Source organism: Lepisosteus platostomus, chromosome 6 (genome assembly GCF_059453375.1).
Source record: "Lepisosteus platostomus isolate fLepPlt1 chromosome 6, fLepPlt1.hap1, whole genome shotgun sequence".
NCBI lineage: Eukaryota > Metazoa > Chordata > Actinopteri > Semionotiformes > Lepisosteidae > Lepisosteus > Lepisosteus platostomus.
The window spans coordinates 1,877,888-1,895,919 of NC_142616.1; the positions used below are offsets into that span (position 1 = coordinate 1,877,888).

At 54.5% G+C, this 18,032-nt stretch overlaps 1 protein-coding gene across 1 annotated transcript in view; it reads left to right on the forward strand.

Moving 5' to 3' along the window:
- LOC148659568 (protein tipD-like) overlaps positions 1–18,032 on the forward strand; it is a 46,853-nt gene that overhangs the window by 8,772 nt on the left and 20,049 nt on the right. Inside the window, exons 5-9 of the mRNA XM_088637354.1 lie at positions 1,617–1,830; positions 3,951–4,059; positions 4,196–4,227; positions 15,010–15,109; positions 15,244–15,309. Of these exons, the coding sequence (XP_088493480.1) occupies positions 1,617–1,830; positions 3,951–4,059; positions 4,196–4,227; positions 15,010–15,109; positions 15,244–15,309 (521 nt within the window). The remainder of the gene's footprint in view (positions 1–1,616; positions 1,831–3,950; positions 4,060–4,195; positions 4,228–15,009; positions 15,110–15,243; positions 15,310–18,032) is intronic.

Sequence of the window (18,032 nt, forward strand, 5' to 3'; positions counted from 1 at the left end):
TATTAACCCCTCTCTCTCTCAGTGCAGTGTTAATGTACTGGAGTGTCCAGTCAGTGTGTCTGTATGAACCCCTCTCTCTCTCAGTGCAGTGTTCATGTACTGGAGTGTCCAGTCAGTGTGTGTATTAACCCCTCTCTCTCAGTGCAGTGTTAATGTACTGGAGTGTCCAGTCAGTGTGTCTGTATTAACCCCTCTCTCTCTCAGTGCAGTGTTAATGTACTGGAGTGTCCAGTCAGTGTGTCTGTATTAACCCCTCTCTCTCTCAGTGCAGTGTTCATGTACTGGAGTGTCCAGTCAGTGTGTCTGTATGAACCCCTCTCTCTCTCAGTGCAGTGTTCATGTACTGGAGTGTCCAGTCAGTGTGTGTATTAACCCCTCTCTCTCAGTGCAGTGTTAATGTACTGGAGTGTCCAGTCAGTGTGTCTGTATTAACCCCTCTCTCTCTCAGTGCAGTGTTAATGTACTGGAGTGTCCAGTCAGTGTGTCTGTATTAACCCCTCTCTCTCTCAGTGCAGTGTTAATGTACTGGAGTGTCCAGTCAGTGTGTGTGTACAGTATTAACTCCTCTCTCTCTCAGTGCAGTGTTTATGTACTGGAGTGTCCAGTCAGTGTGTGTGTATGAACCCCTCTCTCTCAGTGCAGTGTTAATGTACTGGAGTGTCCAGCCAGTGTGTCTGTATGAACCCCTCTCTCTCTCAGTGCAGTGTTAATGTACTGGAGTGTCCAGTCAGTGTGTCTGTATTAACCCCTCTCTCTCTCAGTGCAGTGTTAATGTACTGGAGTGTCCAGTCAGTGTGTGTGTACAGTATTAACTCCTCTCTCTCTCAGTGCAGTGTTTATGTACTGGAGTGTCCAGTCAGTGTGTCTGTATTAACCCCTCTCTCTCTCAGTGCAGTGTTAATGTACTGGAGTGTCCAGTCAGTGTGTCTGTATTAACCCCTCTCTCTCAGTGCAGTGTTAATGTACTGGAGTGTCCAGTCAGTGTGTCTGTATGAACCCCTCTCTCTCTCAGTGCAGTGATAATGTACTGGAGTGTCCAGTCAGTGTGTCTGTATTAACCCCTCTCTCTCTCAGTGCAGTGTTAATGTACTGGAGTGTCCAGTCAGTGTGTCTGTATTAACCCCTCTCTCTCTCAGTGCAGTGTTAATGTACTGGAGTGTCCAGTCAGTGTGTGTGTACAGTATTAACCCCTCTCTCTCTCAGTGCAGTGTTTATGTATTGGAGTGTCCAGTCAGTGTGTGTGTATGAACCCCTCTCTCTCAGTGCAGTGTTAATGTACTGGAGTGTCCAGTCAGTTTGTGTATGAACCCCTCTCTCTCTCAGTGCAGTGTTAATGTACTGGAGTGTCCAGTCAGTGTGTCTGTATTAACCCCTCTCTCTCAGTGCAGTGTTAATGTACTGGAGTGTCCAGTCAGTGTGTCTGTATGAACCCCTCTCTCTCTCAGTGCAGTGTTCATGTACTGGAGTGTCCAGTCAGTGTGTGTGTACAGTATTAACCCCTCTCTCTCTCAGTGCAGTGTGTGTGTGTATTAACCCCTCTCTCTCTCAGTGCAGTGTGTGTGTGTATTAACCCCTCTCTCTCTCAGTGCAGTGTGTGTATTCACTCTCTCTTCTAGATGCCAGTGGTAGGGTGAAGTGCTGGTTTGTGTCTGGGACTCAGTGTCTCTGGGAGGTGAGGGAGGGTAGAGAGGAGGATGAGGGGGTCAGTCAGCAGACCCTCTCTCTCTCCCTCAGCCCCTCAGGAGAGAGACTGGTCACGTCTGGGTCAGACTGCGCCCTACACCTGTACGACATTCAGACTCGCCAACGGATCCACACCTGTGCAGCCAGGTAACTGTCCTCACCTGTACAGACAGGTAACTCTCCTCACCTGTACAGACGGGTAACTGTCCTCACCTGTACAGACAGGTAACTCTCCTCACCTGTACAGCCAGGTAACTGTCCTCACCTGTACAGACAGGTAACTCTCCTCACCTGTACAGCCAGGTAACTGTCCTCACCTGTACAGACAGGTAACTGTCCTCACCTGTACAGACAGGTAACTGTCCTCACCTGTACAGACAGGTAACTGTCCACACCTGTACAGACAGGTAACTGTCCTCACCTGTACAGCCAGGTAACTGTCCTCACCTGTACAGCCAGGTAACTGTCCACACGTGTACAGACAGGTAACTCTCCTCACCTGTACAGACAGGTAACTGTCCACACCTGTACAGACAGGTAACTCTCCTCACCTTTGCAGCCAGGTAACTGTCCTCACCTGTACAGACAAGTAACTCTCCTCACCTGTACAGACAGGTAACTGTCCTCACCTGTACAGACAGGTAACTGTCCTCACCTATACAGACAGGTAACTCTCCACACCTGTACAGACAGGTAACTGTCCTCACCTATACAGACAGGTAACTGTCCACACCTGTACAGACAGGTAACTGTCCTCACCTATACAGACAGGTAACTGTCCACACCTGTACAGACAGGTAACTGTCCTCACCTGTACAGACAGGTAACTGTCCACACCTGTACAGACAGGTAACTGTCCTCACCTGTACAGACAGGTGACTGTCCACACCTGTACAGACAGGTGACTGTCCACACCTGTACAGCCAGGTGACTGTCCTCACCTGTACAGACAGGTAACTCTCCACACCTGTACAGACAGGTAACTGTCCACACCTGTACAGACAGGTGAGATGTTGATATCTGATGTTGTCTGTGATTCATGAGGTCAATCTGTGCTGTGATGCATTCCTGTCTCTCTCTCTGCCTGTCTCTCTCCCTGACTCTCTGCCTGTCTGTCTCCCTGCCTGTCTGTGTCTCTCTCTTCCTGACTGTCTCTCTCCCTGTCTGTCTGTCTCCCTGCCTATCTATATCTATCTCTTCCTGACTGTCTCTGTCCCTGTCTGTCTCCCTGTCTGTCTGTGTCTCTCTCTTCCTGACTGTCTCTCTCCCTGTCTGTCTGTCTCCCTGCCTGTCTGTATCTATCTCTTCCTGACTGTCTCTCTCTCTGTCTCCCTGCCTGTCTGTGTCTCTCTCTTCCTGACTGTCTCTCTCTCTGTCTCCCTGCCTGTCTGTGTCTCTCTCTTCCTGACTGTCTCTCTGTCTGTCCCCCTGCCTGTCTGTGTCTCTCTCTTCCTGACTGTCTCTCTCTCTGTCTCCCTGCCTGTCTGTGTCTCTCTCTTCCTGACTGTCTCTCTCTCTGTCCCCCTGCCTGTCTGTGTCTCTCTCTTCCTGACTGTCTCTGTCCCTGTCTGTCTCCCTGCCTGTCTGTGTCTCTCTCTTCCTGACTGTCTCTCTCTCTGTCTCCCTGCCTGTCTGTATCTCTCTCTTCCTGACTGTCTCTCTCTCTGTTTCCCTGCCTGTCTGTGTCTCTCTCTTCCTGACTGTGTCTCTCTCTGTCTCCCTGCCTGTCTGTATCTCTCTCTTCCTGACTGTCTCTCTCTCTGTCTCCCTGCCTGTCTGTGTCTCTCTCTTCCTGACTGTCTCTCTCTCTGTCTCCCTGCCTGTCTGTGTCTCTCTCTTCCTGACTGTCTCTCTCTCTGTCCCCCTGCCTGTCTGTGTCTCTCTCTTCCTGACTGTCTCTCTCTCTGTCCCCCTGCCTGTCTGTGTCTCTCTCTTCCTGACTGTCTCTCTCTCTGTCTCCCTGCCTGTCTGTGTCTCTCTCTTCCTGACTGTCTCTCTCTCTGTCCCCCTGCCTGTCTGTGTCTCTCTCTTCCTGACTGTCTCTCTCTCTGTCTCCCTGCCTGTCTGTGTCTCTCTCTTCCTGACTGTCTCTCTCTCTGTCCCCCTGCCTGTCTGTGTCTCTCTCTTCCTGACTGTCTCTCTCTCTGTCCCCCTGCCTGTCTGTATCTCTCTCTTCCTGACTGTCTCTCTCTCTGTCCCCCTGCCTGTCTGTGTCTCTCTCTTCCTGACTGTCTCTCTCTCTGTCCCCCTGCCTGTCTGTGTCTCAGCTCCATGATGTCTGTGATGGATGGACACTGCTTCCGGGTCTTTGCAGTGACCTTTCACCCCGAGAGGGAGGAGGAGTTCATCTCTGGCGGCTGGGACAACACTGTCCAGGTATGGGGGCCCCACCCACCGTTCACACTGCGCCCCGCTCCTCCTGCCCCCCGCGCCCCCCTCCCCCAGCCACTCCCACGATGCTCTGGGCGCCCCCTTCAGACACACTCTGACCCCGAACCCCTCCTCTCCACAGTTCTGGGACTCAAGGCAAAGGAGCTCCGTCAGGTAGGACTGCGTCTCAGTGTGTGTGTATGAACCCCTCTCTCTCTCAGTGCAGTGTTACTGTACTGGAGTGTCCAGTCAGTGTGTGTGTATTAACCCCTCTCTCTCTCAGTGCAGTGTTAATGTACTGGAGTGTCCAGTCAGAGTGTCTGTATTAACCCCTCTCTCTCTCAGTGCAGTGTTAATGTACTGGAGTGTCCAGTCAGTGTGTCTGTATTAACCCATCTCTCTCTCTCAGTGCAGTGTTAATGTACTGGAGTGTCCAGTCAGTGTGTGTGTATTAACCCCTCTCTCTCTCAGTGCAGTGTTAATGTACTGGAGTGTCCAGTCAGTGTGTGTGTATTAACCCCTCTCTCTCTCAGTGCAGTGTTCATGTACTGGAGTGTCCAGTCAGTGTGTGTGTATTAACCCCTCTCTCTCTCAGTGCAGTGTTAATGTACTGGAGTGTCCAGTCAGTGTGTCTGTATGAACCCCTCTCTCTCTCAGTGCAGTGTTCATGTACTGGAGTGTCCAGTCAGTGTGTCTGTATGAACCCCTCTCTCTCTCAGTGCAGTGTTAATGTACTGGAGTGTCCAGTCAGTGTGTCTGTATTAACCCCTCTCTCTCTCAGTGCAGTGTTAATGTACTGGAGTGTCCAGTCAGTGTGTGTGTATTAACCCCTCTCTCTCTCTCAGTGCAGTGTTCATGTACTGGAGTGTCCAGTCAGTGTGTCTGTATGAACCCCTCTCTCTCTCAGTGCAGTGTTAATGTACTGGAGTGTCCAGTCAGTGTGTCTGTATTAACCCCTCTCTCTCTCAGTGCAGTGTTAATGTACTGGAGTGTCCAGTCAGTGTGTCTGTATTAACCCCTCTCTCTCTCAGTGCAGTGTTACTGTACTGGAGTGTCCAGTCAGTGTGTCTGTATTAACCCCTCTCTCTCTCAGTGCAGTGTTAATGTACTGGAGTGTCAGTCAGTGTGTCTGTATTAACCCCTCTCTCTCTCTCAGTGCAGTGTTAATGTACTGGAGTGTCCAGTCAGTGTGTCTGTATGAACCCCTCTCTCTCTCAGTGCAGTGTTAATGTACTGGAGTGTCCAGTCAGTGTGTCTGTATGAACCCCTCTCTCTCTCAGTGCAGTGTTAATGTACTGGAGTGTCCAGTCAGTGTGTCTGTATTAACCCCTCTCTCTCTCAGTGCAGTGTTAATGTACTGGAGTGTCCAGTCAGTGTGTCTGTATGAACCCCTCTCTCTCTCAGTGCAGTGTTAATGTACTGGAGTGTCCAGTCAGTGTGTCTGTATTAACCCCTCTCTCTCTCAGTGCAGTGTTAATGTACTGGAGTGTCCAGTCAGTGTGTCTGTATTAACCCCTCTCTCTCTCAGTGCAGTGTTAATGTACTGGAGTGTCAGTCAGTGTGTCTGTATTAACCCCTCTCTCTCTCTCAGTGCAGTGTTAATGTACTGGAGTGTCCAGTCAGTGTGTCTGTATTAACCCCTCTCTCTCTCAGTGCAGTGTTAATGTACTGGAGTGTCCAGTCAGTGTGTCTGTATTAACCCCTCTCTCTCTCAGTGCAGTGTTAATGTACTGGAGTGTCCAGTCAGTGTGTCTGTATTGACCCCTCTCTCTCTCTGTGCAGTGTATTGACCCCTCTCAATTCAGTTCAGTTCAGTTCAAGGTGCTTTATTAGCATGACCGATGGGTACAATCAGTGTTGCCAAAGCAAATAAAAATAATAAAATTAACATAGAACAAAACAAAAATAGAAGTAAAATAAAATCTACAGACATGTTACAGACATTTACAACAGAGACATATTATATAATATCGACATCTACTGTAGGCGGCTGGAGCATTATTGGGAGACGGACTCACTGTTCCTCAGGCTGGGACAGGAGATCACATACTGGGCTGCCAGATCAACTGAGTTCCCTCCTCCCTCTCCCAGTAGGATTGGGACCTGTTGTGGTTTTGGCAGGTGTGGGAACTCTGGGATTAGATTTCTGAATTTCGGGAAGAATGTTTCTCTAATCCCAGAGTATCTGTCACAGTGCAGTAGGAAGTGCACCTCTGTCTCTATTTCTCCCTGCTGGCAGTGGGAGCACAGCCTGTCCTCTCTGGGCAGCCAGGTCTGCCTGTGTCGCCCAGTTTCTATGGCCAGGTTGTGGTCACTGAGCCTGTACTTCGTCAGGGTCTGTTTCTGTTTGTTATTTTTTATTTTGGTCAAATATTCAGCTAGTGTGTATTGTCTGTTTAAGGTTCTGTAGCATTCCAGTTTATGTTGTGTTTGTGTGTGTGTGTCCCAGTGTGTGAGATATTGCTGTTTGATCTGTGCTGTGATGTGGTTGAGTCTGGGTTGTGGTGCTCTAGCAGTGCTGTCCTGAGGCTGGTTAGTGTTGGTGTGGCTCAGGTCGGTGAGCCTCAGGACCAGCTGGCTCAGGGGGCTCTGTTTTGGGCTCAGCTCTTGGCTCAGCAGGGCTTTGTGGTGGTAGGAATTTTGGTCGCTGTTTTTTAGGTGTAGCCAATACTTTAATATTCTTTTCTGTATGTTTATCAATAGTGGGTACTGGCCTAATTCGGCCCTGCACCCGTTGTTAGGAGTTTTTCTCTGCACACGGAGGATGATTCTACAGATCTCCATGTGCAGAGTTTCTGTGGGGTGTTTGTCCCATTGGGTGTAATCCTGGTCTGTGAGGGGACCCCAAACTTCACTGCCGTATAGGGCAATGGGTTGGATTACACTTTCAAATATTTGGAGCCAGATTCTTGTTGGTGGGTTGATGTTGAAGAGCCTCCTTCTTATTGCGTAGAAAGCCCTGAGTGCCTTCTCCCTCAGTGCCTTCACTGCCAGGTCAAAACTCCCGGAAGAGCTGATGGTGAGACCGAGATATGTGTAGCTGGATGTGTGCTCCAATGTGTTCTTGTTCAGTGTGAATTTGTACCTGTTTCCCTGAGGTCTGGCTTTCTTCTGGAAAACCATAACTCTGGTCTTGTCCAGATGGGCTGGCAGTGCCCAGGTCTGACAGTACTGCTCCAGCAGTGCCAGGTTCTGCTGCAGCCCCTGTTCTGTGGGCGACAGCAGGACCAGGTCATCTGCGTAGAGCAGGAACTTGATTTCTGTGTGGTGTAGTGTGAGACCAGGAGCTGCAGACTGCTCCAACATTCCTGCTAATTCATTGATATAGATATTGAACAGTGTTGGGCTCAGGCTGCAGCCCTGTCTCACCCCGCGGCCTTGGGTGAAGAATTTAGTCCTTTTGTTTCCAATTTTCACTGCACATTTGCTCTCTGAATACATTGATTTAATTATGTCGTACACTTTGCCCCCTATGCCACTTTGGAGTAGTTTGTAAAACAATCTCTCATGCCAAATCGAGTCAAATGCTTTTTTGAAATCGACAAAGCAGGCAAAAATGTTTCCTTTGTGTTTTTGGTGGACGTGTTTGTCTATCAGTGTGTGTAGGGTGTAAATGTGATCAGATGTGCGGTGATCTGGCAAGAAGCCAATCTGACTATTGACCCCTCTCTCTCTCTCTCAGTGCAGTGTATTGACCCCTCTCTCTCTCTCTGTGCGGTGTATTGACCCCTCTCTCTCTCTGTGCGGTGTATTGACCCCTCTCTCTCTCTCTCAGTGCGGTGTATTGACCCCTCTCTCTCTCAGTGCGGTGTATTAACCCCTCTCTCTCTCTCAGTGCGGTGTATTGACCCCTCTCTCTCTCTGTGCAGTGTATTGACCCCTCTCTCTCTCTCAGTGCGGTGTATTGACCCCTCTCTCTCTCAGTGCGGTGTATTGACCCCTCTCTCTCTCTCAGTGCGGTGTATTGACCCCTCCCTCTCTCTCTGTGCGGTGTATTGACCCCTCTCTCTCTCTCAGTGCGGTGTATTGACCCCTCTCTCTCTCAGTGCGGTGTATTGACCCCTCTCTCTCTCTCAGTGCAGTGTATTGACCCCTCTCTCTCTCAGTGCGGTGTATTGACCCCTCTCTCTCTCTCAGTGCAGTGTATTGACCCCTCTCTCTCTCTGTGCAGTGTATTGACCCCTCTCTCTCTCTGTGCGGTGTATTGACCCCTCTCTCTCTCGGTGCGGTGTATTGACCCCTCTCTCTCTCTCAGTGCGGTGTATTGACCCCTCTCTCTCTCTCAGTGCGGTGTATTGACCCCTCTCTCTCTCTCAGTGCGGTGTATTGACCCCTCTCTCTCTCTGTGCGGTGTATTGACCCCTCTCTCTCTCTCTCAGTGCGGTGTATTGACCCCTCTCTCTCTCGGTGCGGTGTATTGACCCCTCTCTCTCTCGGTGCGGTGTATTGACCTCTCTCTCTCTCTGTGCGGTGTATTGACCCCTCTCTCTCTCTCAGTGCGGTGTATTGACCCCTCTCTCTCTCAGTGCGGTGTATTGACCCCTCTCTCTCTCTCAGTGCGGTGTATTGACCCCTCTCTCTCTCTCAGTGCGGTGTATTGACCCCTCTCTCTCTCGGTGCGGTGTATTGACCCCTCTCTCTCTCGGTGCGGTGTATTGACCCCTCTCTCTCTCAGTGCGGTGTATTGACCCCTCTCTCTCTCAGTGCGGTGTATTGACCCCTCTCTCTCTCAGTGCGGTGTATTGACCCCTCTCTCTCTCGGTGCGGTGTATTGACACCTCTCTCTCTCTGTGCGGTGTATTGACCCCTCTCTCTCTCTCTGTGCGGTGTATTGACCCCTCTCTCTCTCAGTGCGGTGTATTGACCCCTCTCTCTCTCTCAGTGCGGTGTATTGACCCCTCTCTCTCTCGGTGCGGTGTATTGACCCCTCTCTCTCTCTCAGTGCGGTGTATTGACCCCTCTCTCTCTCTCAGTGCGGTGTATTGACCCCTCCCTCTCTCTCTGTGCGGTGTATTGACCCCTCTCTCTCTCGGTGCGGTGTATTGACCCCTCTCTCTCTCTCGGTGCGGTGTATTGACCCCTCTCTCTCTCAGTGCGGTGTATTGACCCCTCTCTCTCTCAGTGCGGTGTATTGACCCCTCTCTCTCTCTCTCTGTGCGGTGTATTAACCCCTCTCTCTCTCTGTGCGGTGTATTGACCCCTCTCTCTCTCTCGGTGCGGTGTATTGACCCCTCTCTCTCTCAGTGCGGTGTATTGACCCCTCTCTCTCTCTCTCAGTGCGGTGTATTGACCCCTCTCTCTCTCTCGGTGCGGTGTATTGACCCCTCTCTCTCTCGGTGCGGTGTATTGACCCCTCTCTCTCTCTCTCAGTGCGGTGTATTGACCCCTCTCTCTCTCTCGGTGCGGTGTATTGACCCCTCTCTCTCTCTCAGTGCGGTGTATTGACCCCTCTCTCTCTCTCTCAGTGCGGTGTATTGACCCCTCTCTCTCTCAGTGCGGTGTATTGACCCCTCTCTCTCTCTCTCAGTGCAGTGTATTGACCCCTCTCTCTCTCTCAGTGCGGTGTATTGACCCCTCTCTCTCTCTCAGTGCGGTGTATTGACCCCTCTCTCTCTCTGTGCAGTGTATTGACCCCTCTCTCTCTCTCGGTGCGGTGTATTAACCCCTCTCTCTCTCGGTGCGGTGTATTGACCCCTCTCTCTCTCGGTGCGGTGTATTGACCCCTCTCTCTCTCTCTGTGCAGTGTATTGACCCCTCTCTCTCTCTCGGTGCGGTGTATTAACCCCTCTCTCTCTCGGTGCGGTGTATTGACCCCTCTCTCTCTCAGTGCGGTGTATTGACCCCTCTCTCTCTCTCGGTGCGGTGTATTGACCCCTCTCTCTCTCTCAGTGCGGTGTATTGACCCCTCTCTCTCTCTCGGTGCGGTGTATTGACCCCTCTCTCTCTCAGTGCGGTGTATTGACCCCTCTCTCTCTCTCTGTGCAGTGTATTGACCCCTCTCTCTCTCTCGGTGCGGTGTATTGACCCCTCTCTCTCTCTCAGTGCGGTGTATTGACCCCTCTCTCTCTCAGTGCGGTGTATTGACCCCTCTCTCTCTCTCTCTCAGTGCGGTGTATTGACCCCTCTCTCTCTCTCTGTGCGGTGTATTGACCCCTCTCTCTCTCTCTCAGTGCGGTGTATTGACCCCTCTCTCTCTCTCAGTGCGGTGTATTGACCCCTCTCTCTCTCTCGGTGCGGTGTATTGACCCCTCTCTCTCTCAGTGCGGTGTATTGACCTCTCTCTCTCTCAGTGCGGTGTATTGACCCCTCTCTCTCTCTCAGTGCAGTGTATTGACCCCTCTCTCTCTCAGTGCGGTGTATTGACCTCTCTCTCTCTCAGTGCGGTGTATTGACCCCTCTCTCTCTCGGTGCGGTGTATTGACCCCTCTCTCTCTCTCTGTGCGGTGTATTGACCCCTCTCTCTCTCTCAGTGCGGTGTATTGACCCCTCTCTCTCTCTCTCAGTGCGGTGTATTGACCCCTCTCTCTCTCAGTGCGGTGTATTGACCCCTCTCTCTCTCGGTGCGGTGTATTGACCCCTCTCTCTCTCTCAGTGCGGTGTATTGACCCCTCTCTCTCTCGGTGCGGTGTATTGACCCCTCTCTCTCTCTCAGTGCGGTGTATTGACCCCTCTCTCTCTCTCAGTGCGGTGTATTGACCCCTCCCTCTCTCTCTGTGCGGTGTATTGACCCCTCTCTCTCTCGGTGCGGTGTATTGACCCCTCTCTCTCTCTCGGTGCGGTGTATTGACCCCTCTCTCTCTCAGTGCGGTGTATTGACCCCTCTCTCTCTCAGTGCGGTGTATTGACCCCTCTCTCTCTCTCTGTGCGGTGTATTAACCCCTCTCTCTCTCTGTGCGGTGTATTGACCCCTCTCTCTCTCTCGGTGCGGTGTATTGACCCCTCTCTCTCTCAGTGCGGTGTATTGACCCCTCTCTCTCTCTCTCAGTGCGGTGTATTGACCCCTCTCTCTCTCTCGGTGCGGTGTATTGACCCCTCTCTCTCTCGGTGCGGTGTATTGACCCCTCTCTCTCTCTCTCAGTGCGGTGTATTGACCCCTCTCTCTCTCTCGGTGCGGTGTATTGACCCCTCTCTCTCTCTCAGTGCGGTGTATTGACCCCTCTCTCTCTCTCTCAGTGCGGTGTATTGACCCCTCTCTCTCTCTCAGTGCGGTGTATTGACCCCTCTCTCTCTCAGTGCGGTGTATTGACCCCTCTCTCTCTCTCTCAGTGCAGTGTATTGACCCCTCTCTCTCTCTGTGCGGTGTATTGACCCCTCTCTCTCTCTCGGTGCGGTGTATTAACCCCTCTCTCTCTCGGTGCGGTGTATTGACCCCTCTCTCTCTCGGTGCGGTGTATTGACCCCTCTCTCTCTCTCTGTGCAGTGTATTGACCCCTCTCTCTCTCTCGGTGCGGTGTATTAACCCCTCTCTCTCTCGGTGCGGTGTATTGACCCCTCTCTCTCTCAGTGCGGTGTATTGACCCCTCTCTCTCTCAGTGCGGTGTATTGACCCCTCTCTCTCTCTCGGTGCGGTGTATTGACCCCTCTCTCTCTCTCAGTGCGGTGTATTGACCCCTCTCTCTCTCTCGGTGCGGTGTATTGACCCCTCTCTCTCTCAGTGCGGTGTATTGACCCCTCTCTCTCTCTCTGTGCAGTGTATTGACCCCTCTCTCTCTCTCGGTGCGGTGTATTGACCCCTCTCTCTCTCTCAGTGCGGTGTATTGACCCCTCTCTCTCTCAGTGCGGTGTATTGACCCCTCTCTCTCTCTCTCTCAGTGCGGTGTATTGACCCCTCTCTCTCTCTCTGTGCGGTGTATTGACCCCTCTCTCTCTCTCTCAGTGCGGTGTATTGACCCCTCTCTCTCTCTCAGTGCGGTGTATTGACCCCTCTCTCTCTCTCGGTGCGGTGTATTGACCCCTCTCTCTCTCAGTGCGGTGTATTGACCTCTCTCTCTCTCAGTGCGGTGTATTGACCCCTCTCTCTCTCAGTGCGGTGTATTGACCTCTCTCTCTCTCAGTGCGGTGTATTGACCCCTCTCTCTCTCGGTGCGGTGTATTGACCCCTCTCTCTCTCTCTGTGCGGTGTATTGACCCCTCTCTCTCTCTCAGTGCGGTGTATTGACCCCTCTCTCTCTCTCTCAGTGCGGTGTATTGACCCCTCTCTCTCTCTCGGTGCGGTGTATTGACCCCTCTCTCTCTCAGTGCGGTGTATTGACCCCTCTCTCTCTCAGTGCGGTGTATTGACCCCTCTCTCTCTCAGTGCGGTGTATTGACCCCTCTCTCTCTCAGTGCGGTGTATTGACCCCTCTCTCTCTCAGTGCGGTGTATTGACCCCTCTCTCTCTCTCAGTGCGGTGTATTGACCCCTCTCTCTCTCAGTGCGGTGTATTGACCCCTCTCTCTCTCTCGGTGCGGTGTATTGACCCCTCTCTCTCTCTCGGTGCGGTGTATTGACCCCTCTCTCTCTCTCTCAGTGCGGTGTATTGACCCCTCTCTCTCTCTCAGTGCGGTGTATTGACCCCTCTCTCTCTCTCAGTGCGGTGTATTGACCCCTCTCTCTCTCAGTGCGGTGTATTGACCCCTCTCTCTCTCTCGGTGCGGTGTATTGACCCCTCTCTCTCTCGGTGCGGTGTATTGACCCCTCTCTCTCTCTCTGTGCGGTGTATTGACCCCTCTCTCTCTCTCGGTGCGGTGTATTGACCCCTCTCTCTCTCAGTGCGGTGTATTGACCCTTCTCTCTCTCTCAGTGCGGTGTATTGACCCCTCTCTCTCTCTCTCAGTGCGGTGTATTGACCCCTCTCTCTCTCAGTGCGGTGTATTGACCCCTCTCTCTCTCTCTGTGCGGTGTATTGACCCCTCTCTCTCTCTCAGTGCGGTGTATTGACCCCTCTCTCTCTCTCTCAGTGCGGTGTATTGACCCCTCTCTCTCTCTCTCAGTGCGGTGTATTGACCCCTCTCTCTCTCAGTGCGGTGTATTGACCCCTCTCTCTCTCTCTGTGCGGTGTATTGACCCCTCTCTCTCTCTCAGTGCGGTGTATTGACCCCTCTCTCTCTCTCTCAGTGCGGTGTATTGACCCCTCTCTCTCTCTCTGTGCGGTGTATTGACCCCTCTCTCTCTCTCAGTGCGGTGTATTGACCCCTCTCTCTCTCTCAGTGCGGTGTATTGACCCCTCTCTCTCTCTCTGTGCGGTGTATTGACCCCTCTCTCTCTCGGTGCGGTGTATTGACCTCTCTCTCTCTCAGTGCGGTGTATTGACCCCTCTCTCTCTCAGTGCGGTGTATTGACCCCTCTCTCTCTCTCAGTGCGGTGTATTGACCCCTCTCTCTCTCTCAGTGCGGTGTATTGACCCCTCTCTCTCTCTCTGTGCGGTGTATTGACCCCTCTCTCTCTCTGTGCAGTGTATTGACCCCTCTCTCTCTCTCAGTGCAGTGTATTGACCCCTCTCTCTCTCAGTGCGGTGTATTGACCCCTCTCTCTCTCTCAGTGCGGTGTATTTACCCCTCTCTCTCTCTCTGTGCGGTGTATTGACCCCTCTCTCTCTCTCTCTGTGCGGTGTATTGACCCCTCTCTCTCTCTCTGTGCAGTGTATTGACCCCTCTCTCTCTCTCGGTGCGGTGTATTGACCCCTCTCTCTCTCGGTGCGGTGTATTGACCCCTCTCTCTCTCTCGGTGCGGTGTATTGACCCCTCTCTCTCTCTCAGTGCGGTGTATTGACCCCTCTCTCTCTCTCTCAGTGCGGTGTATTGACCCCTCTCTCTCTCAGTGCGGTGTATTGACCCCTCTCTCTCTCGGTGCGGTGTATTGACCCCTCTCTCTCTCGGTGCGGTGTATTGACCCCTCTCTCTCTCGGTGCGGTGTATTGACCCCTCCCTCTCTCTCTGTGCGGTGTATTGACCCCTCTCTCTCTCTCAGTGCGGTGTATTGACCCCTCTCTCTCTCTCAGTGCGGTGTATTGACCCCTCTCTCTCTCGGTGCGGTGTATTGACCCCTCTCTCTCTCGGTGCGGTGTATTGACCCCTCTCTCTCTCTCAGTGCGGTGTATTGACCCCTCTCTCTCTCGGTGCGGTGTATTGACCCCTCTCTCTCTCTGTGCGGTGTATTGACCCCTCTCTCTCTCTCAGTGCGGTGTATTGACCCCTCTCTCTCTCGGTGCGGTGTATTGACCCCTCTCTCTCTCAGTGCGGTGTATTGACCCCTCTCTCTCTCTCAGTGCGGTGTATTGACCCCTCTCTCTCTCTCAGTGCGGTGTATTGACCCCTCTCTCTCTCTGTGCGGTGTATTGACCCCTCTCTCTCTCGGTGCGGTGTATTGACCCCTCTCTCTCTCTGTGCGGTGTATTGACCCCTCTCTCTCTCTCGGTGCGGTGTATTGACCCCTCTCTCTCTCGGTGCGGTGTATTGACCCCTCTCTCTCTCAGTGCGGTGTATTGACCCCTCTCTCTCTCGGTGCGGTGTATTGACCCCTCTCTCTCTCTCAGTGCGGTGTATTGACCCCTCTCTCTCTCGGTGCGGTGTATTGACCCCTCTCTCTCTCTGTGCGGTGTATTGACCCCTCTCTCTCTCTCTGTGCAGTGTATTGACCCCTCTCTCTGTGCGTTGTATTGACCCCTCTCTCTCTCTCTGTGCAGTGTATTGACCCCTCTCTCTCTCTCTCGGTGCGGTGTATTGACCCCTCTCTCTCTCGGTGCGGTGTATTGACCTCTCTCTCTCTCTGTGCAGTGTATTGACCCCTCTCTCTCTCTCGGTGCGGTGTATTGACCCCTCTCTCTCTCTCTCAGTGCGGTGTATTGACCCCTCTCTCGGTGCGGTGTATTGACCCCTCTCTCTCTCGGTGCGGTGTATTGACCCCTCTCTCTCTCTCAGTGCGGTGTATTGACCCCTCTCTCTCTCGGTGCGGTGTATTGACCCCTCTCTCTCTCAGGATGATCTCCGGTCCTCATGTCTGCGGCGACTCTCTCCAGATTGACCCGGTGTCCGGTCAGGTCCTGACTGGCTCGTGGAGGAAGGAGAAGGCCCTGGAGGTGAGAGAAACTACAGATCCCATCTCTCCGCCGGCGAGGGCATGCTGGGACCTGTAGTCCCGGGCCGTCGCCCGAGCTGTCCTGTGCCCTGTCCTCCCGGGCGTGTGGTCAGCCTGTGCCCCTGTGTGTGTCAGGTCTGGGACTACAGCTCCGGCCGGAAGGCTGCCGACGTCCCCGACGATCCTGTGGGACAGAGCAAGGTGAGTCTCTGTGGGATCACCTGAGCCCCGTCTCCCGTCTCCTCTGTGTCTCCCGTCTCCTCTGTGTCTCTGCGTCTCTGTGTGATCGTGCGCCCTGCCCCCCCTGAGCCCCGTCTCCCGTCTCCTCTGTGTCTCTGTGTCTCTGTGTGATCGTGCGCCCCCCCTGAGCCCCGTCTCCCGTCTCCTCTGTGTCTCTGTGTCTCTGTGTGATCGTGCGCCCCCCCTGAGCCCCGTCTCCCGTCTCCTCTGTGTCTCCCGTCTCCTCTGTGTCTCTGTGTCTCTGTGTGATCGTGCGCCCCCCCTGAGCCCCGTCTCCCGTCTCCTCTGTGTCTCTGTGTGATCGTGCGCCCTGCCCCCCCTGTCTCCCGTCTCCCGTCTCCTCTGTGTCTCTGTTTGATCATGCGCCCTGCCCCCCCGTCTCCCGTCTCCCGTCTCCTCTGTGTCTCTGTGTCTCTGTGTGATCGTGCGCCCTGCCTGAATCCCGTCTCCCGTCTCCTCTGTGTCTCTGTGTCTCTGTGTGATCGTGCGCCCTGCCCCCCCTGAGCCCCGTCTCCCGTCTCCTCTGTGTCTCTGTGTCTCTGTGTGATCGTGCGCCCTGCCCTGCCTGAGCCCCGTCTCCCGTCTCCTCTGTGTCTCCCGTCTCCTCTGTGTCTCTGTGTCTCTGTGTGATCGTGCGCCCTGCCCCGCCTGAGCCCCGTCTCCCGTCTCCTCTGTGTCTCCCGTCTCCTCTGTGTCTCTGTGTGATCGTGCGCCCTGCCTGAGCCCCGTCTCCCGTCTCCTCTGTGTCTCCCGTCTCCTCTGTGTCTCTGTGTCTCTGTGTGATCGTGCGCCCTGCCCCCCCTGAGCCCCGTCTCCCGTCTCCTCTGTGTCTCTGTGTCTCTGTGTGATCGTGCGCCCCCCCTGAGCCCCGTCTCCCGTCTCCTCTGTGTCTCCCGTCTCCTCTGTGTCTCTGTGTCTCTGTGTGATCGTGCGCCCCCCCTGAGCCCCGTCTCCCGTCTCCTCTGTGTCTCTGTGTGATCGTGCGCCCTGCCCCCCCTGTCTCCCGTCTCCCGTCTCCTCTGTGTCTCTGTTTGATCATGCGCCCTGCCCCCCCGTCTCCCGTCTCCCGTCTCCTCTGTGTCTCTGTGTCTCTGTGTGATCGTGCGCCCTGCCTGAATCCCGTCTCCCGTCTCCTCTGTGTCTCTGTGTCTCTGTGTGATCGTGCGCCCTGCCCCCCCTGAGCCCCGTCTCCCGTCTCCTCTGTGTCTCTGTGTCTCTGTGTGATCGTGCGCCCTGCCCTGCCTGAGCCCCGTCTCCCGTCTCCTCTGTGTCTCCCGTCTCCTCTGTGTCTCTGTGTCTCTGTGTGATCGTGCGCCCTGCCCCGCCTGAGCCCCGTCTCCCGTCTCCTCTGTGTCTCTGTGTGATCGTGCGCCCTGCCCCCCCTGAGCCCCGTCTCCCGTCTCCTCTGTGTCTCTGTGTCTCTGTGTGATCGTGCGCCCTGCCCTGCCTGAGCCCCGTCTCCCGTCTCCTCTGTGTCTCCCGTCTCCTCTGTGTCTCTGTGTCTCTGTGTGATCGTGCGCCCTGCCCCGCCTGAGCCCCGTCTCCCGTCTCCTCTGTGTCTCTGTGTGATCGTGCGCCCTGCCTGAGCCCCGTCTCCCGTCTCCTCTGTGTCTCCCGTCTCCTCTGTGTCTCTGTGTCTCTGTGTGATCGTGCGCCCTGCCCCCCCTGAGCCCCGTCTCCCGTCTCCTCTGTGTCTCTGTGTGATCGTGCGCCCTGCCCTGCCTGAGCCCCGTCTCCCGTCTCCTCTGTGTCTCTGTGTCTCTGTGTCTCTGTGTGATCGTGCGCCCTGCCCCGCCTGAGCCCCGTCTCCCGTCTCCTCTGTGTCTCTGTGTGATCGTGCGCCCTGCCCCCCCTGAGCCCCGTCTCCCGTCTCCTCTGTGTCTCCCGTCTCCTCTGTGTCTCTGTGTCTCTGTGTGATCGTGCGCCCTGCCCCCCCTGTCTCCCGTCTCCCGTCTCCTCTGTGTCTCTGTGTCTCTGTGTGATCGTGCGCCCTGCCTGAGCCCCGTCTCCCGTCTCCTCTGTGTCTCCCGTCTCCTCTGTGTCTCTGTGTCTCTGTGTGATCGTGCGCCCTGCCCCCCCTGAGCCCCGTCTCCCGTCTCCTCTGTGTCTCTGTGTCTCTGTGTGATCGTGCGCCCTGCCCCCCCTGAGCCCCGTCTCCCGTCTCCTCTGTGTCTCTGTGTCTCTGTGTGATCGTGCGCCCTGCCTGAGCCCCGTCTCCCGTCTCCTCTGTGTCTCTGTGTCTCTGTGTGATCGTGCGCCCTGCCCCCCCTGAGCCCCGTCTCCCGTCTCCTCTGTGTCTCTGTGTCTCTGTGTGATCGTGCGCCCTGCCCCCCCTGAGCCCCGTCTCCCGTCTCCTCTGTGTCTCTGTGTCTCTGTGTGATCGTGCGCCCCGCCTGAGCCCCGTCTCCCGTCTCCCGTCTCCTCTGTGTCTCTGTGTCTCTGTGTGATCGTGCGCCCTGCCCCCCCTGAGCCCCGTCTCCCGTCTCCTCTGTGTCTCTGTGTCTCTGTGTGATCGTGCGCCCTGCCCCCCCTGAGCCCCGTCTCCCGTCTCCTCTGTGTCTCTGTGTCTCTGTGTGATCGTGCGCCCTGCCCCGCCTGAGCTCCGTCTCCCGTCTCCTCTGTGTCTCTGTGTCTCTGTGTGATCGTGCGCCCTGCCCCCCCTGAGCCCCGTCTCCCGTCTCCTC